This window comes from Neomonachus schauinslandi, chromosome 15 (assembly GCF_002201575.2).
Source record: "Neomonachus schauinslandi chromosome 15, ASM220157v2, whole genome shotgun sequence".
NCBI lineage: Eukaryota > Metazoa > Chordata > Mammalia > Carnivora > Phocidae > Neomonachus > Neomonachus schauinslandi.
In genome coordinates this window covers 44,295,302-44,314,499 of record NC_058417.1, presented here as the reverse complement: position 1 = coordinate 44,314,499, position 19,198 = coordinate 44,295,302, and the positions used below count along the sequence as shown (strand labels likewise).

The following is a 19,198-nucleotide window of genomic DNA, read 5'->3' as shown; positions in this document are numbered from 1 at the left end:
AACCAGGTGTGATCCAAGAGGCCAGAGTAGAGCGGTGATAGAATGAGGGGGCTTGGAGAAGAGCAAGGCAGAAGGGGAAGCTAATACCGTGTATCAGGTCCTTCTTGCCCTAAGCAGGCAATTGTTGGGGAAATACTTGTCAAAACACCTCTTGGTATGTTGATTTTAATTTATTAAAGCAGTAGCTACTATTTTTGACCTGGCATTTTGGGCAAAGGGAAGAGAGAACGATGCCTGGCTGAGCGTCCTCACACTTGGTAAAGATGTTGATGAGCCCTTGGAGATGGACGTTATATATTTCATGCTCCTCATTATAGAAATTAAGCAAAAAGTTATATATCAAAGCTCGTCGCACACCTAAGCCAAGGAAACATTTTTTTTATTCTGCAGGCTTGTCTGAGACGACAGGAATACAGAAGAGACCCAAATGAGAAGAAACGAGATCAATTTGGGGGGCCAGAGACAAATTTGGAGAGATCCCGGTTTTCAAGTGGGTCATCTTCCAAACAGGTACTTAGAACTCTGGGAGATATCCTCCTCCTGCTTCTACTGCTGTGTGTGTGTGTGTGTGTGTGTGTCAGTCACTTAGGAAAAAGCCAACTCAGAAAGGAGGTGTTGGAAACCCTAAATGTCAGGACAGGGAGACGCAAGGGCAAGAGCTCCCATCCTGGGTACTGTCCAGGCGGCTTCTTTGCTGAGCAACTAACCCTCTTCACCCCGGTTGGGCCTCCATCTTCTTTCCTGATGGGCCTGATGGAGATTGTCTCTGAGGCACCATCCAAATCAGAAATGCTACAGCTCTTTCATTTCAGGAGTTGAGGCTAAGATGAATAAGTCAACCAGAGAAAGACAATTATCATATGGTTTCACTCATGTGTGGAATATAAGGAATAGCACAGAGGACCATAGGGACAGGGAGAGAAAATGGAAAGGGAAGAAATCAGAGAGGGAGACAAACCATGAGAAACTCTGAACTCCGGCAAACAATCTGAGGGTTGCTGGGGGGGGAGGGGGATGGGGTAACCAGGTGACGGGCATTAGGGAGGGCACGTGATGGGATGAACACTGGGTGTTAAATGCCACTAATGAATCATTATATGTTGGCTAATTGAATTTAAAATTTAAAAAATGGAAAAACAAAAAAGACTTGAGGCACTGGGCCTTCTAAAGCACAGCATCATCTATCTATACACCTGCATCAATGTCTATCTGATCTGTCCATATAACCATAGCCATAAGATAGATACAGATACGAAGATATATCATGTATGTGTATGGGTGTATAGTCTAACCCACTGCATTGCTTAATCTCGTTTTTAAATAGAGTAAAATGTAGTAATAACTGCATCCTGTAATAACTAGAAATTGTTCAAATGTTTTTGTCTGGATGATAATAAAAGATAGTAAAATCAATATGATAGTGATATGATAATAGCTGTAGTTACCAATATCTGAGTGCTTACAATGTTCCAGCACTGTGCTAAGCGTTTTATACATATTAGCTTATTTAATTCTCATAAATCTCTATGTATTTACCTCATTTTACAGATGAGAAACTGAGCCTTAGAAAAGATAAGAAACTTGACCCAAGACTTCATGCCAGTGTGTGGTGGAGTCAGGGTTCCCTTCCAGGCAGTCTAACCCAGGGAGGGTGCTCTGAACCACTGAACTATAAGATCATATTTCATATTTAAGATCTTATCTGAGTACGAATTTTACTTATCCTATGTAAGCACTAAATACCACAAGCTGCATTCAACACCGTTTGTTAGCATGGTGAATTGATTTAAGATGAGTAATATGCCTTTTATGAATTCTTATTTAATATTTTATGCCTGCAATATACTCCAGAGGATGGACTCTCTCTGTCAGTGGCGCGGATCCCTGGGATAGATCCTGGATACCTGATATCAATCAAGTTCTCGTTGGGATTTCTCCTTTAATCTGGGATGCTTACACTGTGGTTATTTAATGTTCAAAGGATACCTTAAAAACATCAATGATTGATGTTTATGGATGTAGATGTATCCCTGGGTGAGATCTATACTCCCTATTAAGGAACATGAAATCACACGATAAAATATTCCACCTAGAGTCTGAAGGGGAAAGAGACTCTCTTACAATATTGGCACTATCGAGAAGAACACATCACCTGGGTCGTTCCCCGTTAGTCAAAGACGAAATAGAATGCCTGCTGCTGATTAAACTTAGGGAGTGAGATTAATCCAAAAAATTAAATCTAGTTTGGCTAGAACAACACATTTTTAGCATTAAGAAAAGTTCTCACCTTTTTTTTTTTTTTTTTTTTTGCATGCAGGAACAAAACTCAAGGGCAGATAAAAAATGTAACGTAAGTCAAACAGTAACATGCAGCAATCTTCCTAGACCGGTAAACACACGGGCAGCTGGGTTCTTGTATTTTCACGCAAAGACTCAAGTGCATAACCATGGCCATTTCCTTTGGCAATACTAGCACCTTCAGGATATTCTAGGACTTGAAGTTTCATGCTCCTCTCCACAAACTTTGGGGGACAGGCTGTTGACAGATTTCTGTAGTTTTCTTCTTTATGCTATAAAAATTATTCATTCTTTAAATCATCATTGCAAAACACTCAGACTGCGTCTAAAAAAGGATATGGTTGTACATATAAAGGTAATGATGAAATAAGGACAAAAATATGTGGTCAGATGCATAAAACTGGCCATTTCCAAAGTACAAGAAAAGGATTTTTCATGTTTGCACTCTGTCTCTGTACCTCAGTCTGCCAGAGAACCCAAAACAACATGACTTACATGATCTCAATTTTTTTCCAGGTAATGATATCCCAAGGGTTTGGGCCTTGATTATACAAGTGCCTTCAAGGTCACATCTTCTGTATCAAGAAGAGTGACAAAACCAGAATTTTCCACAGTGAAATTCACCTCTGCTTTGCTCTCTGTATTACTGATATTCTTTGGGGGATACTGGAGGATTTGCCTCTGGGTACAAAAGCACAGGAAGGCTGGGGGTGGGGCGGCGAAAATGTCACTGAATGTATCATTCATCAGCCATCTGACTTGTGTGCTCGTAATGTTGATCCCTGCCCCCCTGCTCAGTCCTTCAACTTTTGCTCCATACGAATGAAGCCAGAGATCCCTTACGAGATAAACCAGATCAGGAACTCTTCAGCCCCCAGGATCGTGGGTTGGTTTGGAGCGTTCTCTTCTCAGGTTTGGGCCCCCGCCCAAATGTCTCTGAAAATCTGCATTCAACACCGTTTGTTAGCATATTAGCTAACAAATAGTTATAGTCTGGGCCTGCCCCGCTATCTTTCAAATCCTGAGGGAATACAGAACTTATCAAACCTCTTTTTATAGGATCCTCAGTGCCAGGGAGGTCCTGGAGCCAGTCTCCCAGAGGAAGCTGTCAGAATACTAGCACCTGCCAAAGGAGAACGCAGGCCAGACCAGTCCCAGTTTGCAGAGCTCAGTGGGTTGAGTACCACATCAGGTACTACAGGTGCAAAAGATAATTGGTCACTGAGAAAAGAGCAGGAGAAAGATACAGTTCAACGTGCAGGGGTAACCTAACCAAAGCCCTCCTCCATAGGTGAACATTCCCCCTACATAATTCCCTTCGAGAGACTCCTGCGGCTGAAAACCCTCCAAGGAAAGCGTTGCCTCTGATCTGTAAAGGAGAGTTCATTCTGACTGAGCGGGCAGTGAGTGAGCGGATTGCTTAATCCATAGGACGCTTTCCACCGCACTCACTGCGTGAAGCACACCACCACCAAATTCTGATGCTTGTATTGCAGTTTCCGCCATGTGTTCCTTCCTTGACCCAGTCTCAGATGATCACAATTCTGATGAACCTGGACTTAGAGACATTTACCATCCAACTTAGAGACATTTACCATCCAACCAGTATCAAGCTATCATTTCCAGACACCTGCCTGGAGGGGGCGGATCCCCAAATGCACAGTTAACACGGCGGCCACTCCACGAGGCGCAGGGACCTCACTACTGCCTGTGGCTTTAACTGTACCTTAGACAGAGGCCGTGTTACCCCTAAATCCAAGATAAAGCCATAACCATCAAGTTCGTGCTGAGAGAGGTTCTTTAAAGCGGTACCTCCTAAATGCATTTAAGTCAGTGATGTGGCAAAGTAGAAAGAACACTCATCATCAAGAGCCATCTCTGTCCCTCATCACAGTGTGAATTCAGACAAACCACTTCTAAGCACTTCAATTTCCCATCAAGGAGATACTTATTATTAATGCTGATCTCGTGGGATCAATGCGAGAACAAGAGACTCTTACGTTCATGCTAACATTAGATTACATTATAAATTGCCTTGGTGTCCGACCGGTCTTACAAATGGTGCTCTAGGAAGTATCAGTAGCAGAGCAGGCTCTGAGGCTTCTAGAATACCTTCTTTCGCCTCAGCCCAATCCCAAGCCACATTTCTAAAAGCCAATTTAATTTAAAAGGCAACTTAATTTTAGACCCTTTTCAAAGTTACATACAACCATGTTAACTGTTTAATCAGAGTAGAAGAAATAGGGAAATACACAGCAGCTCCATCTAATCAACTAGGAGTTGGATGATTAGTAGATTAAAAAGCAAAGCAGTCTCTCGATACGAGCAGGAAACCGTGTCCCCGGGAGAGCCTCTGGCCTAGACGAGCCTGCTGTAACTGACAGGATATTTCGCCCTCCCAAACCTTCACAGAGAAGAAACAGGAGCCCCGATTACCCCAGAGAAAATGATGAGAATGATTAGCCCAGGACTTGGGGGTGGGGGGGAGCAGCAACCTTCTACGAAGAGGGGCGTCATGAGCTTTTCTTGTCTTCTAGCCTCGCTGAGAGGGACACTGTTCCAAATGCACATACCTCAAGGACTTAGGACATGTTGTCACTGCATTTACTTCTTCGTCAGCAAAGAAGGCAGAGACCAAGAGTACCGTTTGCCCTGCTGATAGGAACAGGTTTATTGTCCTTCACCATCAGCAACCGGCAACTAAATAGATTCCGTGTCACAAGGACCCAACGTTCCGTGGGAAGGCGGCAGTAAACCTGACACCAGCAGCGACCCGCTCGTCCCCAGGCCTGGCTCAGTGGGATGTGGACCGGTGAGGTCACCTGAACCTCCCAGAAAGCACAGTAAGCTTAAGTGTGACGGTGATTACCCAACATAAACATTTTAATTGTTTTGTTCATGATGATCCGCACAAATTTTGGAGGTTGAAATAAAAAACAAAGCCTCTTCAAGTGACCTGCAGTGGCTGAAAAGGTCAGAATATCCATCCATACATGAGGGCAGCAGAAGTCTAGAACTGTACTGTCCAATAAAGTGGCCACTAGCCATGTGTGGCTATTTACCTTTACCTTTAAATTAATTAAAAGAGGGGCGCCTGGGTGGCTCAGTTGTTAAGCAACTGCCTTCGGCTCAGGTCATGATCCCGGGGTCCTGGGATCGAGCCCCGTATCGGGCTCCCTGCTCAGCAGGAAGCCTGCTTCTCCCTCTCCCACTCCCCCTGCTTGTGTTCCCTCTCTCGCTGTGTCTCTCTCTGTCAAATAAATAAAGTAAATCTTAATAAAAAAAATTAATTAAAAGAAAATTGTAAACCCAGTTACTTGGTCTCGCTAGCCACATTTCACATGCTCAGTAGCCACATGTGTCCCGTGGCTGCCATACTGGACCACAAAGATGTAGGACATTTCCACCATTGCAGAAAGTTCTATGGGACAGCGCTGCTCCAGATTGCGGTCAAGTTCAAAAAACAAGACAAGAGCCCCTGGGCCAGGAACAGGTTTTGTTTCCCAGAAAGTGACCCTGCAAAATGCACAATACAGTGTTTTGCATACTGCAGCTCCTTGCAAATGTTAGCTCTCTGACGACGGTGCAAGCTGTCCAAAAAGGCTGGCTCGATTTGCATTTTGTGTTTTCTGAGACCTCGGTATATTTGCATGCCTCCTTTCATTACCTATTTATTCAGCGTATCCTGCCTGTGAAACCTTGAGCTTCTCGCCTTTCAAACGGCTCCCATTAATCTGTCAATGTCAACCTACCAACACCCTTACCGGTATCATGAAAGCAGCCAGGGCTTAGCACAGGGCATAAGCGTTCCATGACTCACACTTTTAATTTTCCCTAACTTCTGCTTGTCCATTCTCGGATTCCTTGAGGGTCTGGCCTCCCTTCTTTCTGGCTCCAGGCCCGTGTGTGGATGAGGCAGGTCACACACGCACACACTGGTTCTACCTGCCAAAAGGCCCCACCCTGGGAGGCTGTGAGTCATCGTTAGCACCTGGTGTGTTTGTCATAGCCGCCCTCTTGACTGTAGCTCAGATTCTGCACCCTCGAGGTGCACCTGAGTAATCCCGCAGCTCTGCACACGACATCTCGAGCTCCAAATGTACGTCACGGAGAGGGAATGTGCAGCCCACGGTTTGACAAGTGCAGATCTGTGGGAATTCTCATTTGAGTTTGTTTTCCATTTTAGCCGTTGATCTATTCACCATGGCGTGTCCCACAAGCGCCTCAGACTCAAGATGCTGACTGTATCATCTGTTTCCCTCAAAATGGTTCCTCTTCCTGAATTTGTTTCTGCCCAAGTCACAATTCCAGAAATTATCTTGGATTCCTTCTCCTGCTCCTTCTCACACTTCATGGCAATCAGACACCAAAGCCAGAGCGTCTTGTCTCCTTCCTCGTGAATCTGTCCATCAGCACACCCCTCTGCAGGGCCATCTTTTTTTTTTTTTTTTTTTTAAGATTTTATTTATTTATTTGAGAGAGAGAGAGAGAGAAACAGCATGAGAGGGGAGAGGGTCAGAGGGAGAAGCAGACTCCCCGCTGAGCTGGGAGCCCGATGCGGGACTCCAGGATCATGACCTGAGCCAAAGGCAGTCGCTTAACCAACTGAGCCACCCAGGCGCCCCAGGGCCATCTTTTTTGGCCTGGCCTTTTTTGGCCTTCCTATAACACCTTCTGGGCTCAAGTCCACCTTGGGATACATCTTCCTATCTCCCTCCTCCCTTAGGCTGGAAGCTACTCCAGAGCGGGTGCTGTTTATTGTCCTACTTCCAATGCCCACCACCTAATAGGAGCTCCATGAACGTGTGATGACTGACAGTTACAAGAATGTTTTAGGAATGCACACATGCTGAAGTCCTAGTTGATACAGCCGTAACAGCCAAAATAGGAATCCTCATCAAGAACGAGAGAAAACAGGAGATGCTGTTCCTCGGAGCGGTGAATGCTCCCTGACGTTGCCTAAGAGGCTAGTAGTCAGTGAGGCTGCCGAGGTGCGATGGCCAGTTTGGGCTTGAAGACAAGTCAATTACAATCAACCACCTGGAAACCTCCACGCTGGTGTTGACCGGAGAGTGACTAGCGAAAGAGAGCCTTCCTCCCCAGGGCATACCCCTCTGCGAATGGACAGATGGCTTCTTCAAAGCCCTGGCTAAGTTCCTTCTGTCACAGACCAGCAAGAACACAAGGACATTAGAGAGTCTGGGTTGAAGCTCTCTGTGGACGGAGGAAACTCAGAATGGCCCAAAGTTGGCCCGGGACTCAGTTGTACTTTATAACAGAAGTCATCTTGTTATAAAAACATGATTTAATGTTCCACCAGAGAACTCACCAGACTAAACCGGAGACTTCTTTTATGATTAGATTATAGATTAATTGGAATACCTGGCGAGCACGCCCCTCTGTGGGCAAGCCAGGGTGCCGGAGGTCTTCAGCAGGACTGATGGAGCATACAAACGCTAACCGTACGTTGGGCAAAGCCAGCAGCTAGTGCTTCATTTCTTCTTCATTTCTGTGCTTTGTCTGAGTTCCACTAGGTAATTTAAAAATAGGCCATGGCAGTAAAATGGGGCAACTGTCAGTTCAAATTGCAGCTGCTTCCAGAATGTTGTCCTGCCTTTTTTAACAGATAAGCAAGACAGCCTCAAGTCAGTCCTTCCACTGGGGTGATTCTGCCATGTGGCCGGGTGACACAAACCCCAATTGTTATCCCAGCTCAGTGAAATTGTCAATGCCGAGAATCGGTGCCCTCTGACCCAGAGAGTTCCTTGTGTTAATTGGACTCAGCAACTCCGAAAGTGCATGGGAGATCATAATAAAGTAGCTTTTTTTCCCATTTTATGTAATGCTATGTGTTTCAGTTTACTACATTTTATTAAAATTCCCTCCTTTAAAAAAAATGGCCCTAATTATTTTTTAAACACAAAAAGCTTGTTAAAAACCAATTAAAATTCCAGCTATCAAAATTTTAAATTTTTTCAGTTGCAAGACATTATTCGGGTGCATACCTGCATTAAACATGATTTATAACATCCAGCATTTCATCCTAAAATTTTCTTTGGTATTGCTTTTATATTGCTTTATTCACTAAAGAATTATGAACCGCTTGCATCCAAGACACGGTGCTAGGTGCTATGTGGACAGGGTACTAAATAAACCATGCCCCCACCCTTGGGCTGTTCACAGTGCTGGCTAAATAAGATGTCTCACAAACACGTGCAGTTCAAGACAGCATCGGATGAGCGTAAGAAAAAGGCAAAAGGAACCCTGGAGAAGCTTCATAGAGGATGCAGATTTTCCCTGGATCTTTAAGGCACGACAGGATTCGGGGAGCTGGAAGTGGGGGTGGGGAGCTGAGGCAGGTGGAAGGAACAGCCGAAGTCAAAGAGATACGGGCACTCTTGGGCAAGGGTGAGCTGTCCAGTCTTCCTGTGGCACGGCGCATGTACATCAGACCTCTTTTCAGAGCTCCCTTCCCTGGAGGGCACCAATCATATCCCTCCCACACCCTTTCTTTAGGATCAGGAGACAGGAGGGTGCCCTTCTCGCTCCCAGACCACTGCTCCTCAGGCTCTGATGGAAACACGGGTGCACTAAGGCTTGCGCTGTTTTATTCCACCATCCCTCCCCGCCCCCCAACATCCCTATTGTCTCCTGACCACTCTCTCTTACTCAGTGAGGACTCTGGCAGTGGCTGGCTCTCTGTTCACCCATCTTCTGGTCTCCCGCCATAATCCTGGATGACTTTGGCACCCACCTGGACAATCAGATCACACCCTGTCTTCTCAGTTCCGGATGCATCTTAAGTGTCCCCCTCCATGCCACTCTGCCACCACCTCCCCTCCAATCCCCCCACCAACAGCACATCCTGGATTGCGACATCAACCAAAAGTTCTCCATCTCCAAAATCCACTGATCACACCAGACTTCCAGCTCTCCTGCTCATCCCTTTTAACTATGACATCTCTTCCAGCTCTTGGGAACCTCTGGTCCACTGGCCCTTAGCTCTCTCGTGGGCCCCCTTACTGACTTTTCCTTCCTAAGCAGCCTAGATTCTGTGCTTAATCCTCTTAATAAGGGGCACCTGGGTGGCTCAGATGGTTGAGCATCCAACTCTTGATCTCAGCTCAAGTCTTGATCTCACGATCGTGAGTTTAAGCCCGGCTTTGGGCTCCATGCTGTGCATGGAGCCTACTTTTTAACAAAAATCCTCTTAATAATTCCCTTGCCCTTTGTCTTTTTTTCTCATCTCTCTCAGAGCCATCCATGGTCTCTGGGTCTCTATCCAGGTCCCTGGCAACTGCTGGAGAAAAATCACTCAAATGTGAGGCATGGTGACCACTGAAAGATCACAGCCACCAACCTCCTAGAACTTCTCAGTGCTGCCCAGTTTCCCTGCTCAACTCTCTCTCCCTCTTTTGAACCTTCTTCCCTTTGCCCAGTCTTCAGTGCCTCCTCTCTTCCACCCCACAACTTAGTGGTCCTCAGATGGAAGCTTCCTCAGCTCTCTGCTGCCCTGCCCACCCATTCCCTTCCTTGTGCGCCACCCTCCCCTCAGTCCCACTGGTCACAAGCCTCTCCGCCTCTACTCAAGATCCCTGCTCCTTGCTGTCCTCCGGCTCCCTTCCCTGCCTGCATCTCCCGCTGTCCCTGAGCCTTCCCATCAGCATCTAATCATGATCCAAGGTCTCCTACCAAAAAAACCCCAAAATACAAAAAAAAAGACAGTTCTTCCTTGGTCCCACATCCCCTCCACTTGTTTCTTCTCTTTCACAAAGTTCTCAAAAGAATTATTTACACTGACTGACTCCATTTCCCCACCTCCCACTCACTCCTCAACCCACTCCAATCTGGCTTCCATGCCCGTCATTCCACCAAAATGGCACTTTGTCAAATGACTTCCACGTCTCTGAACGTGGCAGGTCTTTCAGTCCTCGCCATGCTTGACTTGCCCTCTCCGCAGTGTTGACTGGCCTCCTGCCTGACTCGGTCCCTCTTGAAACGCTGCGTCCCTGAGCTCCTGCAAACCACCTTCTCCTCCAGGGCTCCTCCCTGTCTCCTCCTCCTCCACCCAGGCTCTTAGCCTGGGATTCCTTGAGGCTCAGTTCTCTTCTCACTCCATACCTGGGGGGTTTTTTATCCTTGTTTTGTATCACACACCTCTGGGACAGCAGGGTGAACCCTCTAGATCCTCTTCTCAGAACATTTTCACCAAATGCGTAAAATAATAATACATGGGGCTTCAAAGGAAACCACGTTTGTCAAAATAGTCATCAAAGTATTTTTAGAAATCTGTGATTCAGTAATATATGTGCTTCTTTATTAACACGTTAAATAACAAGTGATGGGCGTGAAGGGGATTTTGAGACATCTGTAACAAACTTAATGCAATGTGAAAATATCTGTGATTGCTATTGGTGACAAAGTGACAGGCACTGCCGATACTACCGTGGATCGTTGCCTGCGTTCAGAAATGAAAGCCATGCTTAGATTTCAGTTGGAGGTTAGTGGAATAAACATATAATTTTCCCATTCAAGTTCATGACCCGCCTCCAAGAAGTCCTGCACTATAAATTCTCCTTAAGTCACCTCAAGATTTTAACTGCCAAAGTCAAGATGTTAACTGCCAATGACTCCCAGATCTCCATATCCAACCCAGAACTCACTTGTAATCTCCAGGTCTGAATATTCAACTGTTTACTCATTACATCTACTTGGAAGCCTCCATAGGCCTAATGCTAGAGTCCCCAACCCAGCCCTTCATGCTTCCTTTTGTGTGGCATCATCAGAATCTGGCACTCTCTCTCCTCCTTACACTCATATTCAATTCAATCTCCGAGTCCTTCCCATTTTACTTCCCCAATAGTTTTTTAATCTGTGTGCTTCTCTTCTATTGCCTAGTTAGGTTACTGCGGAGACCTCCTAGCCAGTCTTTACTTCTACTCCTGCCCCTAAATCCCTCTTTCCCTACCACAGGTGGAATGATAGTGATGAGGGGAATCCTGGCCCACTTAAACCTCTTCTGTGGCTTTCTGTGAATTTCAGAATGGAAACCAAAATCCATGATGGAGCCAGCAAGGCCCTGCTGGTTCTGGTCCTCTGTGCTGCTCCATCCACACTGGCTTTGGGTCCTCCTACGTGCCAGGCCACCTCTTGCTAAGGAGTCTTTGTACATGCTGTTCCCTCTTCTTACAACATGCACCCTGCCTTCCCACTATGCCTCAGATGTCAACCCAGGTCACTTCCTCAGGGAGGTTTTTCCAAACTGACCCGTCCCCCCAAACTAGATTCGGACCCTTCTGCCCTATATTCTATGGCTGTCCAAATGCTTTTTTTTAAAATTTAGAACATGTAATTTTACATTTCTTTAATGATTATTTGATTAAATGACCTACCTTCCTACCTGGACTGTAAGCTCTGCAAGAGCCAAGTCTTTGTTTTACTCATCACTCCCGTATCCCAACGTATGTGCTATACTGCCTTTTCCATGGAGAATCACCTGTTATTATAAACTTATGTTCATCCTAAAGCACCAATTTTAAGAGACATTTCTCTTAAAATTTATTTCACATTGATTTTCCTCTATTGATCTTTGATCTCTCATTGTTACCAGATGATATCATGATGAAGGAAACATCTTAGATCTAATGAAATGTTTATTATGGGCCATAAAAAGAAAACTGGCAGTGTTCCCACCAGGTACCTAGTTTATCCCGGCAGCCCGGCAATATCTATATATCTATACTACTGCTCCATTTCTTCCCAATGTTTTACTCCGAGAGCTTCAAAACATATAGAAGAGTTGACAGGATTGTGTAGTGACTATCCATATACCCACCACCCAGAGTCTACAGTTGTTGACATTTTGCTATATTTGCTTTATCGAACATCCATCTATCCATCTATCCATCCACTGATCCACCTTGTGTTTTGTGTTTTGGTGCATTTCAAAGCCAGTTGCAGACATCAGTCCTCTGCCCTCCCCCCTCCCCCGCCCAAAACACTTCGGCATGTACGTCATTAACGCTGAATATTTGTTTATGGCTTCTGTGGTTTTGATTATTCATATTTTTTTCCAGTTTTTGTTTTAGAGGTAGAAATTACCCACAGTGAATTGTACAAATTTTAACAGTAAATGAGTTTTGACAAATGCATGTAACCATGTAACCCAAACCCCCAACAAGTTTTCATCACCCCATGAAGATCCCCTATGCCCCTTTCTAGCCAATTCTTGTGCCTGTCCCCTCTCAAAGGTGGCTGCTATTCTGTTTTCCCCATAAATTAGTTTTACCTTTTCTTGTTCCATTTTTAAAAAGAGATTGATTTATTTATTTATTTATTTATTTATTTATTTATTTATTTGAGAGCGCAAGCAGGCAGTGGGAGGAGGGAGAGAGGGTCTTAAGCAGACTGCACAGAGAGCAGAGCCCAACTCAGGGCTTGATCTCAAGACCCTGAGATCATGACCTGAGCCAAAACCAAGAGTTAGATGCTTAACAGACTACACCACCCAGGACCCCTCTTGTTCCATTTTTTAAAATGGTTTTGAGTTCAACTTTTAAGTCATCTCAGACCCTTTTTAGAAATAGGTGGAATATACTAAGTCGGGTGAGATAAATGAGCCTGTGGAATAATGAAATTAAAATTACATATGAGTTACAAATCAAAATTACAATCTTCTTCCAAAATGACAAAGACTTTTTAAAAAAAGGGAATAGTTGGAAAACTTATGTAGAAACTGGCATTCTCATACACATCTAGAAATGTAAATTGATACCAATATTTCTAAGGACAATTTGGGAACAAAAAACTTTAAATCTTTGTGATGCTTTTAATCTACTAATATAAATTCCCACTTTGGGAAACTTAAGGAGATAATTAAAGATGTGTATAAATCTATAAGAATATTCATCATAGCACTATTTATTTTAGCAAAAAGCTGGAAGCAAAGTATATGACCCACAGAAAGAATTATGATAGATCCATCCAGTAATTGAAGAGTATATTCTGAAGACAAAGAGAACTACCAAAAAAGAATGAACTTTATGTAGTGGGTTTATTCTTAGAGTAATATTTGTATTATAATTCTGACATTATTTCATGTTTATTACAGACTAAAACACAAAAATATTAAGTAATAAAAGATATTAAATGTAAAATACAAATATAAAATTTTTTAAAAGAAGGGAAAGCTCCATAGAGTGTTACATTTTCATTAGAAATATCACTGTGAACTCATGATTTTTTAAATATATATTTCTAATGAATTCTATTGAAAGGATTTAGGAACAATGCCACCCCACTAGCAATGAACGCACCTCGCATACAGGTATTAATTCCTAAGTACCATTTTAACTGAAAGGAACCAGAGCTTCTTGCATTCCAGGTCTGAGACAGGTAAAATACAAGGCGAAGCTAGGGTATTTTATTGTACCAGAAAGCAAGGAAGTGCTCAAAGACTCAAGTCAAAAGTCAACTTCAATGAACTCCCACTCACCATTTTTGGTACAATGTGAGTATCCAAGGATATGATGAGGTAATTGAGTAAAATATATTCTTGAGACCACAATGATAATAAATTACCTATGTAAATAAAAGAGAACGGGGGATTTCTCCTTTAGAGAAGAATGCCAGCTATTAATTATAGAAGAAATGACAGAATTAGAAAAATCGTTTTGCTACCGCTGTGTACTTACCAATCAGGAAAAGTACGTCAAAAGACACTAAAATCATTGGGTAAAATGATTACCTACTAATTGCAATGGGGGGAAAATGTAACTTTACATTGAAGAAATCTGATAGTCACCACCTTTCCCTAGAGATCAAGCAGCATTGTGAGGTGCTGATGTGTGATGTTATGAAGAAGGACACCACACCGCCTACAGAATATGCATACCAAAAATGGTTAACCTGAATTTTATTATGAGGAAACAATCAAATTCAGAACATAAGACCTATGAGGCTGGGACTCCTCAAAACAGTAAAAAGCATGAAAAGGCAAGAGAGGCAGAAAACCAAAGACTAAAGGGACATAAAAACTGCGTGCAATGCATGTACTTTGATTGGATCATAGATCAAAACAAACAGCTAAAAAGACATTTTTGGACAATTTGAGTATGTTCCACATATTAATGTCATGGAACTATTACATTTTCTTAGTCAAGATAAATGGTATTGTGGCTTTGTAGGAGAATGTTTTGATAGGAGATGCATGTTTAAGTATTTAGGGGTGAAGTATCATGAAGTCTAGTTACTTTGAAATTCTTCAGGAAAATATAGAGAGAGCAGAGAGCACGCCTGCATGAGAGCATACGCGTGCAAACTGACAAGCTAAAGAGTAATGGGTATTATTTGTACTATTTTTTCAATTCCTCTGTAGATTTGACATTCTTCACGATGAGACTGGAAAAACGTTAAAAAGGTATCTGTTGATGCAATGTATCATTAAGTGAAACAGTATATAAGGTACAATTCTATTTTTTAATCATATTCAGACATATGCATAAATGTGTGTTAGAGTAATGTCAGCTGTGACAAAGGGACCAAAAACGTGATGACTCTGTCAAGACGGAAGTTCAGTTCTTGTGCCTGTGACAGTTCAGGATGAACCATATCGGCAGGCAGGCAGCTCTCCTCCACCGGGACTTTCAGAGACAGGCTGATAATGGTTTGGTTGTCTTCGACACACGACTTTCAAAGTTGTTACCGTGCAAGTTGAAGTGCGGAGCCAGACACTGAGGCAGAATGCACACATCACTCCCACTCCCACCGGCTGGTGAGACTTTCCTCCTGAGTTCACATCTAGTGGCTGGGGAGACGGAAACCTGCAGTTCAAGGTGGGTGGCCATATCCAGAAGGATTTCGGTGGAAAGCTAGTTGTCTCCATCACAGTCATGAAAAGGGAGTCTTAAAGAATACAGACCAAGCTATTTGCAGTTTTTATTTCAAGGTTAATGGGGTTTTGAAGGTTTTGAATTTTCTTTCTTAGGCTTGTCTTGATTTTTCCATTATGAACATGTGTTTCTTTTGTAACGAAGAATTACACTTTATAAAAATAAGCCACTGAAACTACAAAAAGATTATTTCACTGACAAATCTGCAGAATGCTTTATTTTCCCACTCTGAAAGAAACATATGTGTTAATCTTAATACCATGTTAAGAATTTTCTACTCAGGGGCGCCTGGGTGGCTCAGTTGTTAGGCGGCTGCCTTCGGCTCAGGTCATGATCCCAGAGTCCTGGGATCGAGTCCCACATCGGGCTCCCTGCTCAGCGGGAAGCCTGCTTTTCCCTCTCCCACTCCCCCTGCTTGTGTTCCTGCTTTCGCTGTCTCTGTCAAATAAATAAATAAAATCTTTAAAAAAAAAAAAAAAGAATTTTCTACTCAGACCCACAGTCTCTATCACATTGACTCTCAATCCCCTGCTTGAATCTCAGAGCCACTTCCCCACCATCTGACCCCACCTTGCTCTCCAGCTTTTGTTCTCTCTGCTCCTCTCACACTCTCTGCTCTGGCCCCTAGCCCTGCTGTCTGAGAATCATGCCCAACTTCTTACTCCATCCATACCTTGGCTCGTGAAACCACTACCTGCCTCATGAACCCTGCCTGACTTCACATCTTTTTCTGAGTTCCTTTAGAATTCAGAATTGGTGCCACCCAATTTATTGCTTAATTAAATGTTGTTTTGAATTTTGCTAGTATGGTATATAATCTTCTCTCTCCCACTGCAAGGTTTTTGTCTTTAGATTCCTTCATGGTATCTAGCATGGGGTTGAAGACATAGTTGTTGCAAATGATACTTCTCAATTCCCACATTTTAGACATATTCTTTTGAGTAGGAGGTAATTTTGTAGGTGATCTCCATTTGATGGCCAAATCTTTTATGTTCCTCAGATGCTCCTCTCAGCTAAAAGGGGAATATGAATTCAAGTAAAGAATGGAGGAGAAATATATTGTAGCCACACTACATGTGAGAAATACTCAACTGAGATCAGTCTCAATGTGCTACTAAACACTACACTGGGGGCGCCTGGGTGGCTCAGTCGTTAAACGTCTGCCTTCGACTCAGGTCATGATCCCAGGGTCCTGGGATCGAGCCCCGCGTTGGGCTCCCTGCTCTGCGGGAGGCCTGCTTCTCCCTCTCCCTCTGTCTGCTGCTCCCCCTGCTTGCGCTCTGTCAAATAAATAAGTCTTTTAATAAATAAATAAACACTACACTGTAGCATTCAAATTTTTAAAATCCAACATTTTCTGGCCACATACCACTTCCTTACCCACTGCCCACCACACAGAACTCTACCCCAGAGAACACCATACATACTTGTCCCCAAAAGCACGAAAATGTGTCCCCACCCGTGTAAACCGACAGCGATTTCCACAACACACAAGGGATCAATTTGCATTACAAGAAATACCTAGCAAGTGTCAGGAAATCTGTCATGTTTGCTCTTTCAGTCGCTTGCAGCTCTGAGTTTCACCCAGAGACCATTCCATAGTGAGATGGAGAGTAAGCACAAAGACAACTCTACAGTCCCACATGCCCCTCCTTTAGGGAGCAGACCCAATGGTCATCATACACTAATTTAATCATCAAGGCCACTACTGCTTTCAGATCAGTGTCTCAGGCTGAGTCATTCCAACTTGCTAGCATGAGAATCACAGACAGTGGCCGGTTGGCGGGGGGGGGGGGGGGGGGGGGGGGGGGGCGGGGTGCCCTTTACCGAAGTCAATGGTACAGACCGGTGCGCAGGATATTTATACATGTGACAGCCCATCTGACTCCAAAAAGCATCTTGTGGCAAAATGGAGAGCAAAGGTTTATTGCTGATCCCACCCTTACCCAGCCCCATATGGCGGCCACATCTTCAGGTGGGAGAGACAAATGGGGTTAAGCAGCAATCTGATTCCAGCAGGTGGTACGTGAGTCCAAACGAACAAACAAAAACCCAAAAAAACAAAACAAAAAACCCCAAAACCCAAAAAAGGTTACTGATCCTTGTTCTTTATTGTTGTTGAAGTTTACGATTCCAGTAAGCTCAAAACTGTCCTGAACATGGGCAGGACTTTGCTGCTCTTAGTTTTTTCTAGATAAGAAAAGTATAGCCTGCTTTGTGATATGGCCAGCATTCCGTGTAGAACATGCTAACTTTATGGTTCTTGAATACACAAAGGAGTCCACCCTACCCCTAATGCTATAAGCTACCCTCAATTCTCTAATGCTGTTTTTGTGTTTGAGGCACAATGTGAATGTGGACTTTGGAGATTTTGAAGACACACATTTGCACCCACAGTCCCTTGGTCACCCTTCCCATGTTGTTACTGTTTGAATGTCAAGAGTCACCATCTTGATCACAGTCTTTCACAGGCTCATGAAAATGCACTCATTTTGAATATCATAAACACACGGTCTTTCTCTGGCACCAGCCTGACGCTACCCTTTGCCTCTTCCCTTTTATTCCCAGCAGGTTGTACCCTGGTCTACACATGTCATAAGATCTGTTCAGCCCAGCTTTCCATCCCATGACATGTGGCAAAATAGGTTTAGTGTCTCCATCAATCAGAATTCAGTAGCACACGCTGGGGGAGGGTGGGAGGTGGCATACCAGTTGAGAACCAGTTTCCTGGGTCTTGGAAAAGAGCCATCAGGCAAGAGTTGGAAAATAAGTTGGTCTTGTCTGTCTCTGACTACTTTAGTCTCCTTGCTCTTCTAATCATCTCTGTTCACTATCACCTGGCCATTCCAGACTCAACATTGTTAGGTCTCAGGTAAAAAATCTCGTCATTCTCACATCCCTGAGGAAATGCATTCCACTCCCAATCCTTGGGTCTCCATCTTCCAGAAGGCCTAACTAGAACCATGACAGTGGCACTAAGCCGTTATTCCAGTGCCCAGGGCCACTGCATTCTCTGACCGAAGTGCCTTCTCTTCCTCATGTGATTCTTCCTCTGAACTTTTGGGAGCCACCTAGCCCTGGGCAAGGTAGTATCTCTATTAGGCCAGAAGAGCAAGTCGGGGATTTTTGGAAAACGTTAAGTACAAATATAATAACGCTCTAAAAAATGTTAATTTTGACAATAACTTCTTTTAGTTCTTCTTTAGCTTTATTAGGACTTTCTCATCAAATTACAAATAGAGAACTTAGAATACTCACATATACCATGTAGCTTGATTTTTTAAAGTTTTTTCTAGTTCGTTTTTTTTTAAATGCTTTAGACTTTGATTTTGAAAGATCGAGCTGCTTTTCTTTCCTCAAAGGAATAGCAATGTGCTGTTGCCTCCACCCTCCATGTGACATTTCAACTTAAGAACACATGGGGGAAGAAATGAAAATTGTCATTACTGTTCAAAATGACAAGAGGAAAAGACAGTTTTAAAATCAACTTTGAATCAAAATAATTTAATTATTATTGTTTGATAATCTCTAAATGTTGTTAAATATTTTCCATTAGAGATTTGCTGTGTGAAAAAGAAATTGTACCACATTTTCTTTTTTCTTTTTTTTAAGACTTTATTTTTATTTATTTGACAGAGAGAGACACAGCGAGAGAGGGAACACAAGCAGGGGGAGTGGGAGAGGGAGAAGCAGGCTTCCCGCGGAGCAGGGAGCCCGATGCGGGACTCGATCCCAGGACCCTGGGATCATGACCTGAGCTGAAGGCAGACGCTTAACCAACTGAGCCACCCAGGCGCCCCCATACCACATTTTCTTAAGATGAAATAAATTTCAACTGACTACTTACAAGACAATTATAAATTATATAGCTTTTGAAAGAAACCAAGAGTCCAATGTAGGAACTGATCCACTTTCTCTGTTCACATTTATTCAGATTAGGTGAAAATCCAATAGAATGTTTCATTGGGGATTTTGGTTTTGCTTTCAACAATACATAGTTAATATTCAGT

General features: G+C 43.5%; 1 protein-coding gene across 1 annotated transcript in view; it reads left to right on the top strand.

Moving 5' to 3' along the window:
* The window catches only part of MARCHF10 (membrane associated ring-CH-type finger 10), a 73,453-nt gene that overhangs the window by 9,350 nt on the left and 44,905 nt on the right, over positions 1 to 19,198 (top strand). The window contains exon 2 of the mRNA XM_044921841.1: positions 391 to 510. Coding sequence (XP_044777776.1) covers positions 391 to 510 — 120 coding nt within the window. The remainder of the gene's footprint in view (positions 1 to 390; positions 511 to 19,198) is intronic.